General features: G+C 46.5%; 1 protein-coding gene across 1 annotated transcript in view; it reads left to right on the forward strand.

The window, feature by feature from the left end:
- Positions 1-527: 527 nt before the first annotated feature.
- The window catches only part of LOC131205405 (calcium-transporting ATPase type 2C member 1), a 51,838-nt gene continuing 31,672 nt past the window's right edge, over positions 528-20,693 (forward strand). The window contains exon 1 of the mRNA XM_058197485.1: positions 528-764. Within this exon, the coding sequence (XP_058053468.1) occupies positions 573-764 (192 nt within the window). The 5' untranslated portion in view covers positions 528-572. The remainder of the gene's footprint in view (positions 765-20,693) is intronic.

The following is a 20,693-nucleotide window of genomic DNA, read 5'->3' on the forward strand; positions in this document are numbered from 1 at the left end:
CTGCCCACACCGCGGTGTGATTAATTATATAGGCCGCAGCAATCCACAGAGTCCACCGACCCCACCAGCGTACGCACCGTTGCAGCTATCTCTGCCGATTTAAAAGCACATAATTAAAATATTCTCTGCCCCCGGGTCCGTTGTTTTGGTGAACCTCCAAAACAAACACAAACATCACATCAAACGTCAAAACGTTATCCTTTTCGGTGTTTCCTTTATTCACCGATCGTTGCTCTCGCCCCAAGAATGCGGTGCGGCAGAAGGAGAGGGCATGTAGAGTGAGTGAGAGAGAGAGATAGATGGCGAGCCACCGTTCTCCTGGCGTTGTGACGTGTTTGTCGATTGCCATTTGGCCGCCGTTCGCAATTACGCGCAGTTACGTGCCGCAATTCAGCGGGATCGTATCGCGCGGGTTCGGCCGCAAAAGGTGGCTGCGGTTTCTACCTCGTTTTTTGTGCTTTGTCTCTCTTGATCCGTTCGCGCGTGGCCGTTTTTCGTTCCACTCGCAGCCACTGGATCAGGAACGGATCTACGGTTCTCTCTCGACACGGCAATCGTCGCCACGCCGCGCCATGTCCGGCCGGCTGTTTGGCAGGATCTTCGGGCGCATGGCCGACCAGCGGCGTCTACACGCTGACTACGAATCGCTGTCTCAAACCCCATACGACGACGACAACGGCAGCGGCAATGGTCCAAAGAACGATCAAGTTGCCGGCTACCGGATCTTGCCCCGGGTGGGCCCCACCAAAGAAGATGAGTCCTCGGTGAGCGCAATCACTAGCGATGAGAGAAAGACGGCCGGCGACGGGATGGTAGCGGTCTCCATTGGCGACACCGCAACGATTCCCGCAGATTTCCTCCCCACTGGAAGCGGATGCTGCGTGGCAAGAGTTTGGTTCAACACTGTGCCGCAGCCTGCTGGCCTGTGGCGGGTCGACTATTCATTTTCTATTCGGATTGGGGTGAAGATCAAACGGCAGTAATAGGGTGGTTTCGATCAACTTCGTAATTGTTGCTCCCGAATCACACCGATTGATCGTGCGTTGCCATAACCAAATCTGCAGTTCAAACTCGATCATCACATCATTGCGGTCATTTGAATTTGCTACGATCAAATTCAGTACAGTCCAACCCTGTTAATGGTGATATTGAATGATTAATAACAATTCAATGTTTGGATGCAGGGTTTTCGTTGACCAAATGCTAAGTCACAGTCACAAAGTTGCCAACTAAGGTTACTAAATGAAGCAATTATTAATTCAAAACCTGTGTTGCACAAAAATATGAATCTGGGCTAGGTGATAGCAACGAGAAATAGGTTAAACGCGTTAATTTTATGCTGCTGCAAATAAGGGCACGAGTGTGTTTTGTATGGCCATCTCTAGTCGCGTGCAACCGTGCATTTTACGGGCATCGTGTGCAACTCCGAGGCGTCGCTCTTCGGAGTATGTAATCTGTTTCTAACTATTCCTATTTCATTTGGCAACAGTACACACTTTTCCTTCCGTTGGGAGGGAGTAAACGATTTTCTTCTCTTCATTTGCCGTGCCACCATCGGCTCTGACGGCGGGGTCTGCGCAAATGCCGTTGCCCTACGTGTCCTTTTGGCTTTTCCATTCAAAAGCTCTCTCTCTGTTTGGGGCAGTTCACGAATGCTGTTATCCTTCTGCTCTCACCTTTTCCATCTCCGCTTACATTATCAGACTTTTGCAGTCACTCGCACCCACACGCACACTGTGATCGCCATTTCCTCTGCAGATCCGCATTTTCCTGCCGCTGCTGGCCGGCCACCCGCTGTGCGCGCCCGAACGGGACAGCAACAGATTGCGGAAAAATCGGCACCACCACCATCGAAACGGCGGCCGAACGATTGCGAGAGCCAAACCGGAGCGTGAGAGCTGGAGGGAAAGTCGAATAAGGATGTTTGTGAGCAACGGTCCTGAATATCCTTCCATACTTTAAGAGAGCCCAAGCTTGCGCCCCAAATAGAGAGAGAGAGAAAAAAGGGGACGCAAACCGGAGCCGTAGGAAAATTCTGGCAAATCACTAGCGCTCGGCCAACCGCACGGTGCAGTCCGTCCGTAGTCGCGTGTGGTCTTCGGACGAACGGGCCCCTTTCCGGTTTGCCGATTGCCGTGTTTGCGTGTGTGAGGTGGTGGAGGAGTGCGGTCCGCGGGACACTTTGTGACACACAGGCGCGCCGGGTGACGATAAAGGATACCGCGGATCCTGAGGAGTGTGGTGCGAGCGCCTCAACACCGTCACCATTCCAGTTTCCCATTCAAGGAGCGCGATTCCGAGTGACCGACCGACCGACCGACCGAGAGCGTAACGTGAATCACGTGAACACGGCCAACAACCTTCGGGGTGGCGGTTCGTCCAGACCGGACAGGCGGCGTTCCGAGCAGAAAAAGGTTTTCGTTCAACAGTTTAGCGCAGAGGCGGTCCGAATTCGCGGACTTCAGTCGCTCAAGCTCGCGGAAATCATAAATGCGGCGGTCCGATTCGCGTTGTGCGTGTTAGTCATCGTCCTGGCACCGCGCCAAGTTCCGGTTCCGGGCGGTCCGCTAGCTTTCTCCGAACACCCAAGCGCACGGAACCTCCAGCGGGCGGCACGATGCCCGAAGTGCTGAACAAAAAAGTAAAGTATCCTTCCTCGCGCACCCTATTGTTCCCTCACACACCCATACAAACAAACACTAACATGTTTTTAGTTTGCAAGTGTCGCGTCCCACTTTGTGTGTTGCGTGCCTTCTCTTTGCGTGCTCCAATCCGTCAGCTTTCGGCGGCCAGATTTTTGCTTTTGTGGGTCAACTTTTAATTACTTTTCGATTGGTTAGTGGCTGTAGGTTTTTGGCTCGTTATCTAACGCTCTCGGGTGCGCTGGGCAAGTGGCACTCCCGCACCGGAGATCGGATCGATCTCGACCTAGTTCTGTTCCTAGGGTTCGGATGCACCGAAATTATTTTATTGCGTTACGAAACACAGCTTTGCTTCTTTCTATGACAACGCTTTGCATTTCCGCTATTCCGTATTATTTCCACCCCATTTGCGATGGCTGCAATTAACATTGCACATTTCACGCCCTGTTGGTCATTCGATGCGACCGTCAGGCGGGGTTTGGTGTCAATGTTTGGCAGAGCAACCCCAATGCGGAAAATGGATGCGTTTTGTGTAAGAAATATGATACCTAGCAGAAGGTGGGTAAGGTTAGTACGTGTTGCACCCAAACAGGTTGCAATTCGATCGTCTCCGGATGTAACGAAGCGCATCCGGCAGTGGAGTCGAGGATCTGGGGCCATCCTACCGGTGTCAGTGATGTGTATGTGAAGTGTCTAGTGTGTGTCGATCCGAAATCAGCCCAGAAGTAGTGTGCGAGTTAGTGTAACGGTTTGTGAAGCTAGTTTTAGAGTGAATTATTCACGCGTGGTGCACGGTTTAAGATTGGTTTTCAGTCCGGAAAAGAGAACTGATTGGTTTTGGGATGGAAACACTGGCGGAGCATCAAGGTAAGGTTGCTTACTACATTATCCAATCCTTCTTGTAGCAGACCCAGCGCCAACCATAAGAGCCAAGCCGGCACCGACTGGCCGATTGATCAAACTCATCTCTAGCGTCCCAATGCAAGCTGCATATTTTTAATTAAAGCAACCGAATCCGATCCATCAAGCGGAAGTCGTGATGGACCGGGTCAGTCTGATTGCAACGAATTGCTGGCACCGAGGTCGCAGGAAACGTTCGATAAGAAATTGATGAACCCGTCGGCGACTGACCTTCGTCACATCGGTTCGTGTGCAAATGATAACGAAGATGCGAAATGTAATTGACCGCCAACCAACAACGAATGGCCGCCTCCCGATGCTCCCGATGCGCGCATTCCGTCGCATTTGTGAGCCCAAGATAATAATTGAACATGTTGAATAGTGTGTGGCACCGCGGCTGCGACCGCTCAATCTGGGGCTGAATTCCTCAGGCGACCGACGCGAATTGCAATCACTTGTAACCCACGGTGTCTCTCGGTGATGTAATGGTTTCTGCAAACAGTTCTTTCTTCGTCGCATCCGCGCAAGGGGAAGGGGGTCGCGTGCGCGTAGTGTCAACATGTGGCCCGTGGCGCAAGTGCCCGCTTGTGTCCTTTGTTGTCTGGTGTTGCAATGCTGGTGAGCTGTTCGCTGGACACGAACAAGCAGAGCTTCTTTATGTAGAATCTGCGACGTGTCGTTTTTGTAATAGTTGTCATCCATTTTTATCAACACATCGACGCAAATAAGCAAACTGTTGCAACCTCAGTCTTTGCGCCATTTTTCAATATTTAAAACATTCAAGCATTTTGCTTTTTGATTTTCCTGTTTTTGAATGAACCTGGGATCTTATGTTAGTGTAGTTAACCGAGACAGTTCCCTGAGTACAACTGAGACAGTTCCCTTATCCCTAAACGTATGTCAACCGGTTTGCACATTATTTACTGTTTACAGTTTTGAGTCAGTAAACATGCTGCTTTCAACCGTTGTGTTTCGATAATTTTGGAATGAAAATAGTAAAAGGATTGTTCTTCTCTTCGCCCAGCTTCGAAGTCGATCAATCGACCCGATATCGGATCTAGCAATTTCAAAACATGCCCGAGAAGAGATTCAAGCCACTTGTTAGGAAAATATTTTTATACCGCAAAATTCAGGTCTGTATAAGAACAAACTTGTAGAGCCATGTAAAGTGGCCAGGCCATTTTTGCTAAACAACTATTCGACGCTTCGGGGGGCTATTAAAGCTATTGGACGCCTCACAGCAAACGTGGCGTTTTATGGTGGTTCGGCAGACCTCAGACTCTCGACGTAATGCCTTTCCCTAGTTCAAACTTAACCGTGTAATGACTCCGTTAACGGTGCCATTGAAGCTGCAGGCCACTTGGCTATGCATAATAAACAGTTTTTTCTCCCCCGATTGCAAAAGATAGTCACTGTCGCGCGATAACGGGTACAGGGCGATGTTGAGACCCATTTCGTGGGGACTGCGATCGCCTAAGGATCGCGCATTGGGCAATTATCTGGACGATCCAACCAACCGTGGCAATTATATGATGGCGGAAACAGGATTTACATAACCAACGAATGGTGGTGTTGTTTTCGAGAACGCCCGTTTACGTAGCTTTGCGAGAAGTATGTAATGGGCGAATCCCAGCTGATTCCACCGAATTGCGTTCCTGGCTGGTTGGCTTCTCATAGGGCTGCTCACTCAAAATAGTGCAACATAATTTCTCTCAAAATTTCCGTTAAGGGTAAAACGAAGAAAGCGTTACGGGTAAAGAAAGGCTTCAAACGGAAGTGTCCAAAATTGCGCACCAAGAACAAACACAAAAAGTGGCAAATGCTTAAACGACTTGTCGTGCGTTCGGAAAAAAAATCAGACACAACCCGCGGTTGCCTGCCTGAGTTATGTGGAGCTTTTTATGCTTTATACGCCACTCGATAACGAGTATGTACGGATGTTGTTCAGCAAGTTCGTTCACCGTCCACGTCTTTTCCTTTGGGGTCCTCACAGACACACAGAGAAAAAGAGAAACTTACAGATCAGTGATCCGCTCCTGGGCCCCGATGGAAAGCTCCGACGTCCGACGCGACTGGCAGCAGTCGTGCGTGATTGGGTTGGATTAAAATGAATTGGAGTGCAAATTAGGGACGTGCGGACCGATGTGGAAAGCGAAATGGCGGATGTGAATGTCACGGCCCCCACGGAGAGCTATGAAGTAGTGCAGAACCCAGTGGCCGCAAAGCCACCCCAAATCAGTGCCAAATGTTGCGTGTTACAGATTAATTAGCATTCATTCCAAGCACTTCAGGGCGGCTCAGTTGGGGAGACGTTAATCTACACCACGCTGTGTAACCCCGGATTGTTATCTGTGGCCACAATTTCCATATGAATTTCGGTCGTATTTTGTAGATTTATAATTTTTGTAACATTTCTTTAAAAACGAATCACTTCTCTGATCGCGCCGTTGGAATGATTCATTCGCCTATAGAATGGAACGGCCGAAAAAACTATTTTATTGTCACAGTCAAATTAGGCAACAAGTGGTGGTGTGAATGGTGGTCACGCTGGCCAGGTGGTCACGCTGGCGCGTGCCGTTTCCGACCAGAAATGCCATCAATGTTTTTTTCTATTTGTGTCATTCCGTTTCCATGTCTTTTTTATCCACCCAGAGGGTAATGAGTGAACTCTCCCCGTATGTACCTTCGTTCTTACTTTGTTGTCCTTTTTTCAAAACACCCATCATGCAATCATGATTGGCCTGTTTCTGTTTCATATTCGAACCCATTTTCACTCGGTTCCCTTGTGTTGAATATTGATCGAGCTTTCCACTGTGTGTCAAAGTCATCGTGGGAAAACAGGGATCAAAAAAGCCACACAAAGTAGCGAAGTTGCGCCTTCGTATAATGGTGGATCAGACTACGAAGACCGCTGGAGACAAGATACGAGCCTCACCGTGGGTGTGGGAGGAAAAATCGATGCATTTTCATTAATCGCGCCATGCTGCAGCGACGAGCCCTATGTATAGTTCCTGCAACCACCACCGCCTACATTAGTGTTTGCATTACCATAGTAACATTATGTACCCGCGGCCGTTCTGCGATGGCCACCAAACGCTGGGTCGCTTACCTGAGAGGTGACATCGTTTTCGAAAGGAAAACAAGATCCTCTTTTCCACCGCGGAGCAGCCCACACCCACTATGTTTTGTGGAAAGTTTGTTTTTCGCTGGCGCTACGTGGAGGTTTATGTTTTCAGGGTTATGAGAAGACATTTTTCCCGAGCACCGAGCGGCGACGAGGCGACGAGTTCCGAGCCGCCGGGGATGGTGGCGAACCAACCTCTATCTGCTTCTCTGTCTCGTGTATGGGAATTTTAAGTGCCACATTTTCACTCCATGTGATCTTTTTTACCATATTTTTTGCCTTTAGGGCGTTGGTTTTAGAGTAGCAAAGTTTGTTTTTTTAACACGATAATGCGTTGAGTTGAGTCTGTTGGTAGGAACTTTGATTTGGCCGGCGGAAACGGGGGATTTTCGCCGTATTTTTGGTGTCGGACGAAAAAGGCATTCATTCTTATTTGCATAGCTTTGCCCAGTTCATAGGTGTTCGGTTACATATTTACCGGCTGGTAACTTTCAACTGTGCAGTTTGGGGGTAACCTTTTACACACGATGTAGCGATCTTTTATTCTCCGTATTGTGTTTGTATTTCATTAATAACATATTAGTAACACACAAAGACACACACTGTTGTGGTAAAAAAATCCTCGTGAAGCGAAAATCAAGAATTGTCTCACCACAAACTTGATCTTTTTTGACCCACATAATTGCGTAAATGACTCATAACACCCCAATCAACTATCAATAAAACAATGACCGTTTAGTCGATTTAGAATTAACTTAGCCAAGCTTAGACATGTCTTCGATGTGTACGCGTGAACCAAAAAATGTCTATGAAACCCAGCGGTACCCTCATTTTCGTTCCGCGGCAATTTGTCCTCGAATCCCCCAGACCCTAATACGATGGATTTATCTACTTTTCGATTTTGGAGATTGAAGTAAGGACTCTAAGAGTTGGTCGTGCGTATCCCTAATCTGTGATAGCCTCATCACACATTTTGTCTGTTCAATCAATAAAATATGATTTCAAACCTTACAACTGAGTTTTTACGCCACTCCATATACCAAATCCATCTTAGTTTCTTCAGCATTTATTTTTTTAAGAGTTCAGTCGTAAACTGCTGGACGCACAATTGTTACGACTTACTTAGCACCTCTTTTGTCCGATGAAGCCTGTCTTTAAATATCAATTTAGGGTGCGCAGTTCCTCCGATCTGGGTTGATAACCAGCGTAATATCTGCTGCAGAGAATGGTTGCGAGACTGTAACTTACAGCACAGCAGAGGCATATCGTGGCTTAAACCCATTCTTCACAGCCCATTAACCGACAGTCGCTGGGGATGAGATTTAATGACAAGGTGAGCACAAAGCAACCGAGTCCTTCCGCAAGTGTAACGGAAACGGCTTAAGTGTTCTCGTGGTTCTTCCGTTTTACGGAGACCTGCAGTGACAGTGACTCTACAGTCACCATCTCGCAGGAAAAAATGAGAAATCCGGTTTTATGTGGGCCCCTTTTAAGCCCTGTCTCTGTGGAATGGGTTAGATCTGGGAAAGGACTTCAACAAAATATCATCTTAGCGTATCGGCGATGACATCCTCAGGGCTGTTGTTGAGAAAATGGCCGGTCATCGTTAAAGATTAGCAGCATTTAATAATTTGCAGCTATCACCAAAAAGAATAGAGTGAACAATTGAATGATCATTTTTACCAACATCCCAATAGAAGAGCTTATTCAATCTTCCGCTTCCTAGTCGTCGCAAATCCATAAATGGTTTATCTGGTTCTGAATATTGCATGACTAACTTTTTCTACCTCTGCACCTGAGAGCACATCTAACCATTGAAGCATCGCACCGTCAGCGCCATACCTGCTCCATTCGCTCGCCGGCAAAAGGGGTTTCCTGTGGAGGATTGTCTTGAATTCGGGGGATGTACGGCCGAAGGACTTTCGCAAAAACCACAGAAAGCGTATGGCTTTGATGTTCGTCCTTGCTTGATCCAGGTTGAAGATTCGGCCAGAGTGGAGTTAACAGGTCGATGCCCCCCCACAGCTCAATGGGTAAATAAACCGTGTCTGGCTTGCCTGCTGTCTGTGTTGCCCAACATCACCTACGCCACAAGTGGAATCGAGAGCGTCTTGAGGACGCTTGCGTGTGAATACGGCGGTTCGGTAGGTGGCTGGTTCGGTACGGCTAAGGCTATGCTTAATGAACCCTGCTGTGGAACCGTACCATTCCTGCCAGCCATCACGGAGTGTATCCGGTGCAGATTTCCGGCAATTCGGCTTCGGTTTCAAGCATCTCAGAGTCGCGGAGTCGGAGGGATTTTAATCCTCCTTCCGCAAGGCTACGGATAAGCTGTTTGCTTTTTGTTTTATTTTATTTTTTTGACCGAAACGCTTATCGTTGGCGAATTTGGTTTTGTGTGCTTTTGGTCCTGGGCGGGGGATGATGTTCTGGGAACGCGCACCCATTGCAGCCGCCGGCGTGAAGCGAAGGTTACATCGATTTTCTGCACTCAACGCTGAGCGCTTTTATGCTGCTGCTGCTGCTGCTAATGTGTGCCAGCAAATGATGCTCATCGCTACTCCGGCAGCTTAACATGCTTTCCGTTGTTTGAACGTGTTTTTTTTTGGGTATTCTGTTAGTGGGATGTACATGTGCTGAGTACGATTTTATTTTTAAACAAAAGTCCATCAACCTCTCCTCCTCAGTAGAGCTTTTCGTCTGCATATCATGCTCATGGTTTGTATGTTTTGTGCTTTCAATTGGCGATTTTATTGGAACACTAATTCCAAATACTAAACTTATCAAACTTCAGGGTTTTTGATGATTTGTAGTTTGTTATTTTTGCATTGTTGAAAAAAAAGTCGACATCGCGAAGAAATATTGTTTGGCCGAATGTTGGGTGTCCTCAGAACAACAGCCTTGTTGAAGATGTTCAACATAAACAAACAAAGGAAGGCGTTATAAGACTGCAATTCCTTTAAAACATTTCTCAACTCTGGTTGCCTCTTCGTAATTTCATTTAATATTTCCAATTTTGCCTAAGTCAATGAAATAAAATTAAACCCCTAGTACTACGGATGGCGATCGAGCGAACTGAAATTAATCCCTCGTTTTGGTGCTATGCTTGAGATAGGGTCAAAAATTTGCGAACCAAATGAATGGTAAAACCGTTGGTAATATTAGCTTTTTTGTACCGGAAATACCGGATAGAAAATGGGGTCCCGGTAAACCGCAGATTGAGGTTATTGAGGTTCTCGGTTTTTCGGTGCGATCGAAAAAAAACCATCGAACACGGTCACCGATAAAAAAGGCCAGTTTTGACCGTCGGCAAACGCGGAAACGATAATTTCAAATTTTTATTACGACATTTTAATTTCGCTCATTCCGCTTCGGGCGGCTTTTGGGGCCGAGGTGAATCTGTTTCCGCCCAGGCGCGGGGGGAAGCGGGTGTTTAAGTCCGTGGCCCTTCCCGGAAGAATCGCGACCCCGGTAGAGCAAGTGGAGAGCGGTTGAGGTAAGCTTCAGTTTCACGTTTCCCCCATCGTCGAATGCGCCGTGGTCTCTGAATGTTTGACCCGGCAGCCGCGGTGGGAGGATCACACAGCATCCATCCCGGCGTCGTCGTCGACGGCGTTTATTTGTTAAAATTATTTTCAACCGGAAATACGCGCGATCCCCGGCGGCGGATTAGCACCGCCCGAGCTGGTTTTATTTCCGTTCGTTGAAGAGGGTAGCAACCGCCATCCGGGGTTCAACCGTACTTTGCACACAATTATTCGCGCTGGTCACGTGAGGTGAGTTACAAAGTCCTTCCGGCGTTGGTCGTTGTGAGAGAGGGGAGAGCGCAGAAGCAGCATCGGCGGTTCCGTATGGTGAACCACAATCCCCGGACCGGGTTGGTTGAAAGTTTTGTATTTTCTCTTTCACTTCAACGCTTTTTTGGGCACTAGCCGAGGCTTTATTTGGTTTTAATCTGTTTTAGGCTCTGTTTGTTCATTGTGTCTCCTAGTGTAACTTTTTGGTTCGTTGCCTTACATGTTTGATGTTTGTTTATTTATTTCTTTATTCATTATTAGAACGGACAGAGACACTCGCTTACACTCCAGTTTGTTACACAGTAGATACATTTTTATTGACCATTTACTTTCACTATGCGATTTTTTAAATGTTACATTTAAATACACATTTACGCGATACATTTGATGTTTTTTTTATTGTTTTTGCTTCATTTATATTTAATGTAGGTTTCATTTTTGTCTTTTATTTTATAAGTTTTGTTGTAATGCTTCCATCTCGTTGTGTCAAGACAGCAAACGTGATAAAAGAAGCGGCAGTAAGACTGAACAAAAAGTAAAAAAAATGTAAAGCAAAATTGCTAAAGCGAAATATGTTGGTCAAGTGTCTGATCCTGGCACCCCACCCCTGACCTAGCGTTGGGAAAGGACCATAAGCTTTCGGTGCTGGGAAAACCTGCTCTCGGAGTGTGAAGAAAGAAAGAAAATCCACTAATGGCTGCCGGCAACAACCCACCGGTGCGTCGCCACACTCGCACCGGTTGCTGGGAACTGTCAAATGTCACAAACGAAGTTTGCGAACATTTCTCCGGAAGCACCCGGAAGTGGAGCGGTGTGTGTTTGTGTTGTTGGAGCTATCGCCGCCGTTTTCATTGTTGTCGCGCTGCGCGTTGTTTGGTGGGGTTTTCCGTGTGTCACGGCAAAGAACCATTCCGGTACTGTCAGAGGACTCGTGGAGCTGGAGAGGAATGTCTTCATATCCCGTCGGGAGACACGCTGTCCATTCACTGTCCGCAACCCGAACTGTCACTCGGTTTCGGCCATTTTCGAAACGATTCTTTATTTCCCATTCGGTTCGTGGGTTTGCCGCAGAGAGAGAGGATACATTCGAGCGACAGGACACGCCGCGCCGGTTGTCAAATATTAGCATTGCATGATGACAGGGATGAATCAACATTACTACATGGTCGGTCGCATACATTATCCGCTTTCCGTGCGCGCCGCAGCATTATGTGGGGGCTGGAGGGTTTAAAATGCGAACTCAGCTTCGGTGGGTTGTGGCGCCCAAATAACGAGTGCGTATCCTTTTTTAGGGGATGTCCTCCCCGTGTTGTGTCGGTCTGGAATTTTATCAGCCGGCGAAATCGGGGGGTCACCCGCACTGGGAAATGGAAAATAATACTCCACATCATCAACCGGTTGCTGATGGCGGTGGTTCCGGACCACCAAGCGGAAGTCGTTCTTGATGCTGCTATAATGCTCATTGTGGTATGTGACCCGAGCCAAGCCGCGAAGGCTTCACCCACCCCGGGGTTGAACGAACGGAAAGATAAATTGTAGTTACCCGGGACCGGGCAACAACAATGGTGTAACCGAAGGCCGTGTTTGACACCATTACAACCGATTTTTGCTGTTCACAATAGAAGTAAATTCTATTTAGCTGATTGCTTTTGGGCGATGCCGGGCGTCACCAAGGACCGGGCCCGTTTGGTCTCTAATAAGCCGACATCAGAGAAGGGTATTGTATTTCTGTTTGGGTTTCGGTGCGTTTCGCATGACCGTTGATCCTTTCCGGTGTCCGTGGGATCGAGTTTCAATGGTTTGTTTGTTGTGGACCGATTTTTACCATAAATTGATTTTTCCTTTCAACTCACATTTTCTGGGATGTGTTTTCCTAGTCTTGGTTCTTAACGTAAGGAAACTTAACGAGAATTTTCTTATAATTCAAAGACTATTTAGTTGTTCTGCTAAATTCAAGTTTGCGTCGTGATGCGAATATGATGCAAAAAAACCATCTTTTTCGCATCAAAATTTAATTTATAAGCATACGTTTTTTCCTCTTATTTATGTCCGTAAACACTAACCATAAATAGTAAAATAGTCATCATCACCAGGCTTTCGGATCTAATCTGCAAATCATTACGTACTCTTCGTCCGTCCCTTTGTCCGCCAAACGTTAATAGGATCATAAATATTCCTACGTTTAGTTAGGAAATAGGAAAGTTGCAACCAGCGCACAAACATCAGCACATCATCATCATCATCATCATCCTTATCATTCTTCCGTAGTGCGCCACCATTCTATTTAGTTTAGGATTTGGTTCCGAACACCCCCGAGAGCCACCCGGGTTCCGGTTCATTCCGGTTATGTTCGCCATTGTCGGGCATTATCGGATGCAAAACACTCGCCGATCGCTTCCAATTAGGGAAAAACGGGGTAAAATTCAGTCTACTCCCCGTGGTCGTGCGATGTCGTGTGTTACGCTCGAAAGTGGAAAACGATGGACTGTTTGACCGGTTTAGCCGGTTCTTTCGGTCAACATAAAGTATGTTTGTTGCCGGTCAAATAAGGACGTGGCACAAAGGGGGTGTGGCTCTAGTCTTCCGGTTTTTTACAGTTTCATCGTATAAACATGTATTTGTGTACTTGTAAATGTAAAAATATATTTGTGAAAAAAATCGAACGCGAAAAGGTCTTGTCGACAAATGTGTCAAAATTCATCCTTTCATTTGATCGGCAGTCGACAGGATCAAAGTGGCATGCCACTGTTGTAATCCTGCTCAAGGTGGACTTACGTACGCCCAGCTGTAACACGGCTGTCCTATCTCATTTGTTTCACATAAGCCACTCCGGGGGCCCTTTAGATTGGTTCCATGTGTCAGTTACGTTAGAGAGATGTTTGTGTCCTTTTGCTTTCATATGACGGGGCCCACTCGAGGGGTCCACTTCATCGTCGTCGTCGTCGTCGTTCGGGGGGACGAGATATGTTCATGCTCTCACGCCCTCATTATTGTCATCGTGGGGTGACCGACCGACCGCCGTGTGCGGATGATTCTAGTGGTGGTAATTGATTTAACGACCATCGGTTGGCCATTTCGGTTGGGGTTTTTGGGTACCCAAATGGCGAGTCCTTACGCGGGTGCGGGAACTGTTGTGTGATTATCATCTTGCCGTGCCGATTGGTTTGCGGTGATGAAGTAGGAAATGGGCAATTTGTGGGATGAAGTTCTCGAGCAAAACCCGAAAGGATACGGCAGCCGTCCGTCAGTTCGAGCGATTCCCAAAACTGAGAACAGGCGATAAGGAGCTTACGGCAACGGGCGGACACCATTGTCGTGAAGGACACCAATCATTGCTAGCCACCGGTAAAGTCCTTATCAGTGGCAATGTTATGTTTGAGATGTTGATTTAAAGTTTACATTTTTCGTTTCTTTATTTAATATTGTTTTGCGTACTTTAACTTATTCACTTTGAAGTACATGATTTTTTGGTGACTTTTTTTGGTGTTTATTGATTTTTATGTATCTTACGCACATATTTTTGATGTATTGAAAATTTTGCGTTTTAGTACACTTTGCACATTTTATTGCCATTTTCTGTCTTATTTAATATCTTTTTGGTCGTCCCCTGAATGAACGAAGAACGAATGTGAATGTATTTGACCGAAGGCCCCCTATCATTACCATCTTCCCATCATCAGAACATTAAAGAAAACCTCCGACAGATTAGAATCTGTCAAATTTTGCCCTGTTCAAGGCAAAACCGACCGACTCGGGAGAAACGGGAACAGCGCCTCCCCAATTCTACCCGCCTCCCTCCCCAAGCGCCTCCCCCAAAGGCACCGGCCGAACCTCGTGATGGTAAATTCATTATGTCTAGCCGCGGTTTTGTGCCAGACGGTCGCTTGGTCGCTTTGCCCGAGCACCAGCACAAGAGACACGATTAGGTGGGTGAAAAATGGCGGTTCGAACGGTTCCCTTTGATAGTATACTCCGCACCGCAGAGTTTTAATTAAATTTGTCCATCATATTTCGAGACCCTCTCTTGGGTCCGCTTCCGGAAGATTCCGAGAATATATCATCAAGACATCAAGCAAAGCTTTGAGGCTTTGGAAGGACCACAGTTTATTTATTTTCTTCCGGAAGTATCCGGGCGATGGTATGCGCGGAGGAGTGGAGTCAGGAGGAGGTTGGCCAGGAGGGTAGGGTCTGTGCATAATTGAGATCGATTGGAGGCTTCCGTTAATTGGTCCGCTTCTCTTCGGTGTTTCTACGCAGAATGTCATCAATCTCTTCGCCCGTGATTGCAACGTATTCTTTCACGATTTGTACGCGATTTTCGGATCGCTTGTGTTTTTTTAAATTTCCCATCCGGGAAACACATAAACGCCGATCATCATCATCGGAACCCTGATTGATCGATTTGGTTTTGTTCTTTGCTACTATGCTCCAGAGGGGGGCACAAGGTTTGGATCGTTTTTGTTACGATTCGTAATGGGATGATTTGATGAAAGACTTTTTCCAAGGTTATTGATTTGATGTCAAACTAATTTGAAGTCCCAAAGGCTCATTCTCACAATATTTTTGACATTTTCAAAATACCGTTCGTTTGTTTGTCGTTTGTTGTTTTTAAATTGTTTTTGTTTTGTATTTCTTAAACATTGTCTAATGTTTAATTCTTAAACATTGTTCGGGACGAATTTAACTAATTTGTAGTGGTTTATGATCATTTTAGTTTCAAGCTTTTATCTTTAGGATTTGTACATTACGTTTCGAGTTGTAAGAAAGACATTAGTTACATGTTTTTCATCAGTTTCGCATTTTGCATTACTGTTCACTATGTTCATCTACGCTTAACTACTATTGGGACATCTTTTTGTTATTACTTGTATATAAAATTCCATTCAAATATGTAATGAGAAGTCTTTGAATTTCTAATATCTTTTGATCTTTTGTCGTGTTTTGAGAGAGCGTAACAAATCATAAAAGAAACACCGTCGCATTGTTTGGCTCGTTTTATTTTTTCTTCCGGAAACCCCAGCTATGGTGGTAGTTGCAGAGGAATTCGAAAAAAAATCCATGCTCCGGGTAGGTGGGGGTGGAGAGCATGGTTTTCCCCGTAAACGAGCGAAGATGCCTTCGAAATGAACATAATGGCAAACGGCAAGGGAAGATAATTTACCAACGATAAGCGCATTATTCTCGTTCAGCAGGAACCGGGGAAAAAAGGAGCAGGACGTTAGGACAGGCATCTTCACGAGGATGTGCTTTCCGGTGGCATGTGATAAGGGACTGTGGTGGAATCGCGCACAACTCTCGTTCCGGCCCTTTCCGGGGCGCTTTGTGTCGTCGTTAAAATGGATCACAGTTTCCAGGTAGTTTTTCTGCGCGTGTCTTTCAACGTTACACCGCATTAAGGGTGGGGTGGCCCACTTGTGTAGGCCGTTCAGGACGTCCCAGGACTCCAGCGTGCGTCACGTTGACGCTAGTGTTTGTTCAGCTTCTTTGTTCGCTGCCCTAGCCGCCCGGCAAACAATCGTATTCACGTTTGCCTAATCGTCCGTAACCTATGAGCCCCGCGACTTCTTAATCCATCCCCAGCTGCTTTAAGGTTTCGGCGAGGGCTTTCGTTTTGTAAGTCAACTCGATTACCGATTACCCCGATTACATCATGTCGGTTTCGTTTGCCACCATCTGATAGACGCACCGCCGCCTACTCAACATAAATCTGCCAATTAATGTTGGGCGCAAAATTTATCGCCCGCCCCCACATCGATGAAAGATCAGATTTTCTCGTTCCTGTTGTTCCTAGGCGCGTTCCTGAGAACCATTAGAACCAACGACGGACGGGCGGGGACTCTCAAGGTTTCGACACCAGTTTCGACCCAAGAATGCTGGAGAGTGTCGAACGGTCAAAGAAAATGTGCTAGCCGAATCACGGTCGTGCCATTCCTTTTCCTTTTTGGTTTGCTGGAAAAGGCGATCGCCGGAAACCAATCTTTGAGTATTTTAGGTGCGTGGGCATGGTTCACAGTTCCCGACAGGTGGCGATAGCGACCAGATGGGAGACCAGGCCCCTGGACGATGCGAGGGGAAATCAATTTCCTGCTATTTTTACACGATTTCTCCACGAGGGCTCCGGATTCTCTGATTTGGCCAATGTTAGTTCGATTGGGGCCGGATTGATGTGATGGCAGACAGGTACACCGAGCTGTGTTGATGATGTGCAAGAAAATCGTTTGGATGGGAACGGTGTAACTTTCCAACCCGATTGACCGCCATTCCTTGTGTTGCGTTTCCACGAGCGGCTTTTCAATGATAGTGATGTCTTTTCTAATGTTTTGTGCTAAATCATTTCACGGTATAAATTTTCTTCTTTTAAGTGATAGCTGTCAAGATTAGGACTACCCTGAAAATGAGGCATTGCATTAGATCCGTTCCCTAATCACATATGGATTTCTACTTCATTACACCTCAGTGGCTGCCCTCAGCGTGGTTCTCATTATTTTGTATGTCCAAAAGCAGAGGCAACGAACCAATATCATGTCGTCGGTGATGGCATTCGGTTTGCCTGATTAATGATAGGTTATTGCGCTAGAGCTCCCTGATTAACGTCGTTTAAAAAAATTACGAGGGAATAGTGTCACTTCAATTACGGCAGGAAGTTTCCTCATAATTACAGGACTTTTTTTCTATAATATCACGCTCCCTATTTCGTTTTGGACTCTTGTGTAAATTGGATGTGTACCCTCTGTTGCCGCACATACAATCCCGTGAGGTTACTATTTCTAGCTTGTCACTGAAGGTGATGATGATCCTCTCGAGTTCTAATTGGAAACTTATTGGAACTTAACAGAACTTATATAAACTTCTACGAGCTTATTGAACAGCCTAGTACCTAGCATATCAGAGTGGAACGAATTGTCCTGAAAACATGTGAGTTATCGACTAGAACCCCGCGACAATCGGCCACCCTCTGGAGGTTCTCATAACGATCGCCATTTTGGAATGTTTGGTCTAATTCTTTTTTTTATTAAAACAGGTCCACAACCACCAACGTCATGTTACTAGCGTTGTATAGTTATGCATTCATTTCTTCTTGGTATGTGTACCTACGCTGCTACGGAGAGCTCAGTGTGCCCAAGTTACCCAGTAACAATTTACTGATAACTTTTGATGGCACCAAAAGCCTCCCAGCGCCAATTGCGGCATTCTACCGGCATATCCTGGGTGGTTTCAGTGCGCTTCCCGGAACTGCCAGGCAAAAAGTCAAACAACTAAACTCCAACCCACCGGGGGTGGCGGGCTACAATGTCGAACAACAAACAGCGGTTAGTGCTCAAACAGTGTGTGCCATTCCTGAGGCCTCATATCAAGCTCCCTTCTAGAGTTGGCCGGGTTGCAGAATCCTAGGAAAAGGGTCCAGCGGGTTGGGATGGTACCGCCAAGCGAGCATCGCGGTTGACGATAGCAGCCCTGGGAAGCCCTGTGCAACATCGCGCAAAGTGCGCCTGAACCGACAAAGATAAGGGTGGGCTTCGGCAAACAGGGCCAAACTTCGTTACTCTTCCGTGTAATGGGGAACGCCGGCCGTTCGCTGATGTGTCGCTGCACCTGCTGAGTGCTACTGCGGTTGTTATGCTACAAAGTTTATGGATCTCCTACCATAATGTGATTATGTGGAAAGCAGTGGAAGCGATCCACATTCCGGCACACCGGCCTGGTGTACCTTGTTTCAATTAAATTGGTTAATAAGTTTAAAGTGTAATAAAATTTACCTACGCCTAGTACTCGATGCCGCAACCAACCCAATCAGTGGCGTTTGTAGTTTGCCATTAAGAGCTGATGAATAATGGATTGTTTCGCGAAATCGATTAGTATGGGGATGTGAGCTTCGATGCACCCGAAGGAATCCCTTTTGCGGGCAGTCAGATTTCTCACCGGCACCGAAAGCTCTCCGGTACAAGCTCTGTGTGCGTTAGACTTCGTAGGTACTACTTCGTTGGACTACTTCCGCCAAGACCTCACCAGGGCTTCCTGGAGTTTGTGGCTGCGGGGGACCAACTGGAATGAACCACTTCTCTGAAGCGCGCTGTTGGCCTTTTCTTCGTCCTCCAACTTGGATCTCATGTGGAAGATTTATTGCTTGCTTGGCATGTCGCGCTGGCCTTGCCCCCGGGCACTTCCAGTGCTTTCCCCGGAGAAACAATAGAAAATCCTTCGGATCGAATTTATGGTAACGTACCCCAATAAGCTTCCCGCAAGCAGCTCGCTGGTGCACCAACAGCTCCTCCCCGGGCACATCGAGAAGATGTGCTGAGGAGGTGCGCTTTGGTAGTTGGGATCGGCGCCATGCCTCTAAGATGTTGTGTGCGGTTTTCCACACAGAGACAGGAGAACGCCCTTCCTTTGGCACGATGCCAAGCGTGGGAAAATACGCCACGACACCGCGCGTTCGCCAAAAAAACATTGGAGCGCGCGCATGGGACTTAGACGACAGTTTGGAGCGAACGACGACGTCAAGTGACACGGTTTCCCATTTATCCATCGTTGGGCGGTGGTTAATGTGCTGTTTTTGCTCAAATGTCTGCAGTGTGGTGACACTGCTGTGGTGGTGGGTTTTCACCGTTTCCGTAGTACGGCCAGTAAGTGGCGCAACAAAGGAAAATTGCAGGAACTCTCTTTGACGCCCGTTCAACCAGGAAGTATTAATGGCTGAAAGCAATAACTCTACACAATCCATCCATTCATAAAGAGTTTTAAAACGGTGAGCCTTTTCTTTGGCTTTTATTTCTAGTAGTGTATAGTAAAGAAAATAATGTCCTATTTCGAGTGTCTGTTTCGAGTACAGCGCGCATTCTGTTTATCGTTAGATAATTCTTTTTAAGGAGTATAAAGGGTAGCCCTCAATTGCTTCTTTTATCGGATCCTTAAATGCATCATTAACATCATTTAATAATTAATCATAAGTGATCACATCAATTTTCTTTGCTAATCTTTGCCTAAAATAACTTTTTACGGTGATCGTCAATTACTCTATCACCAAGTATAATTTTATATTTATTATTTTCCTCGTTGACCGGTTCCAAAATATCTTATTCCACGACCACAGCCCTAAAAGTCTGTCACTGTTACGAAGCGAAAGTATTTGAAAAAGGACATGCTCCAACATGTCTTCAGAATGCCAACGATGCAGACATTGTTAAGATAGTGCCCGCACCCGCATTTGAGAAAGTATTTCCGATCCTTAGGTTGTACTTAACCGCCAGGAAGTTCGATTTGGAGTATAAAAAATGTTACCATCAGTTCTAATTGCAGTTGTTGTTGAATAAACTGTTTGTAGGATTTCATTACATGGAACTGCCTTAAGCCAGGTCCACTAATTGCTATCCTACCTACAGTTCACCTACACAGTGTCTCGATTGAATTTGCGAATGTACTAAATTAAAACAATGTATACGGAACAAGTATGTATTAATATTTTACGATTCTCCGAATCTTACTATTGGAATTAGCCTTAAGGATTGGCATGTGGCGAAAGCAACAAGATAACGTAGGTGCGAAATTGGATCTTCCACAAACGCTAACGAGTCCTAGCTGTGAAGACACTTTCTGATTTTTTGGAACCATTTAGAACACACTTTCGGAGAGCTCTTTAGAACAAGCATTTAGAAAACGTATAGTCAAGACAAAACGCCAGACGGTATGCAACAGGAAAGAGCCCGCCTGCTGCTCGACTCATGTTCTCTTGCTACTATCGATCGAATCTCGATCAAACAGCGCGCCACATCAAGATCATTGCCAATATCTCAAGTTTGATTTGATTTGATTTGTGATTCCCGCAACTAGCTGAGGGTCGTTCGCGCCAATGAGCGTTTGAGGAGACCGAACTGAACGCTGTCATTAAAACGCTGGGGTTGAGTTGGCTAGCTTTATTAGGTACCTCGTCTTTTTACGACAATCCGCGTATCGAATGGCGATGGGGATCCCAACAATCCCAAGTGTTTGTCAATCGTGCAGATCTCGCTAGGCTGCTCTGCGGTGCTGCTGTCCATGAGACCTTTTATTTGCCTTTCGTGTTCCACACCAACTGTTCCTGCCGCATTTTCGCGCTCTCGTAGAACGCGCAGTTGTAAACTGTAAACGTTTCCACAAATCAGCCTCGCCGTGTCCGTGTGCCTTCAGGCGAGCAGCGCTTTATGTTTTATGTCTTTTCCTCCACAAAGAACAAGGGAAACAAAAACACCCTGA

The sequence above is a fragment of the Anopheles bellator genome, chromosome 1 (genome assembly GCF_943735745.2).
Source record: "Anopheles bellator chromosome 1, idAnoBellAS_SP24_06.2, whole genome shotgun sequence".
Classification (NCBI taxonomy): Eukaryota; Metazoa; Arthropoda; class Insecta; order Diptera; family Culicidae; genus Anopheles; species Anopheles bellator.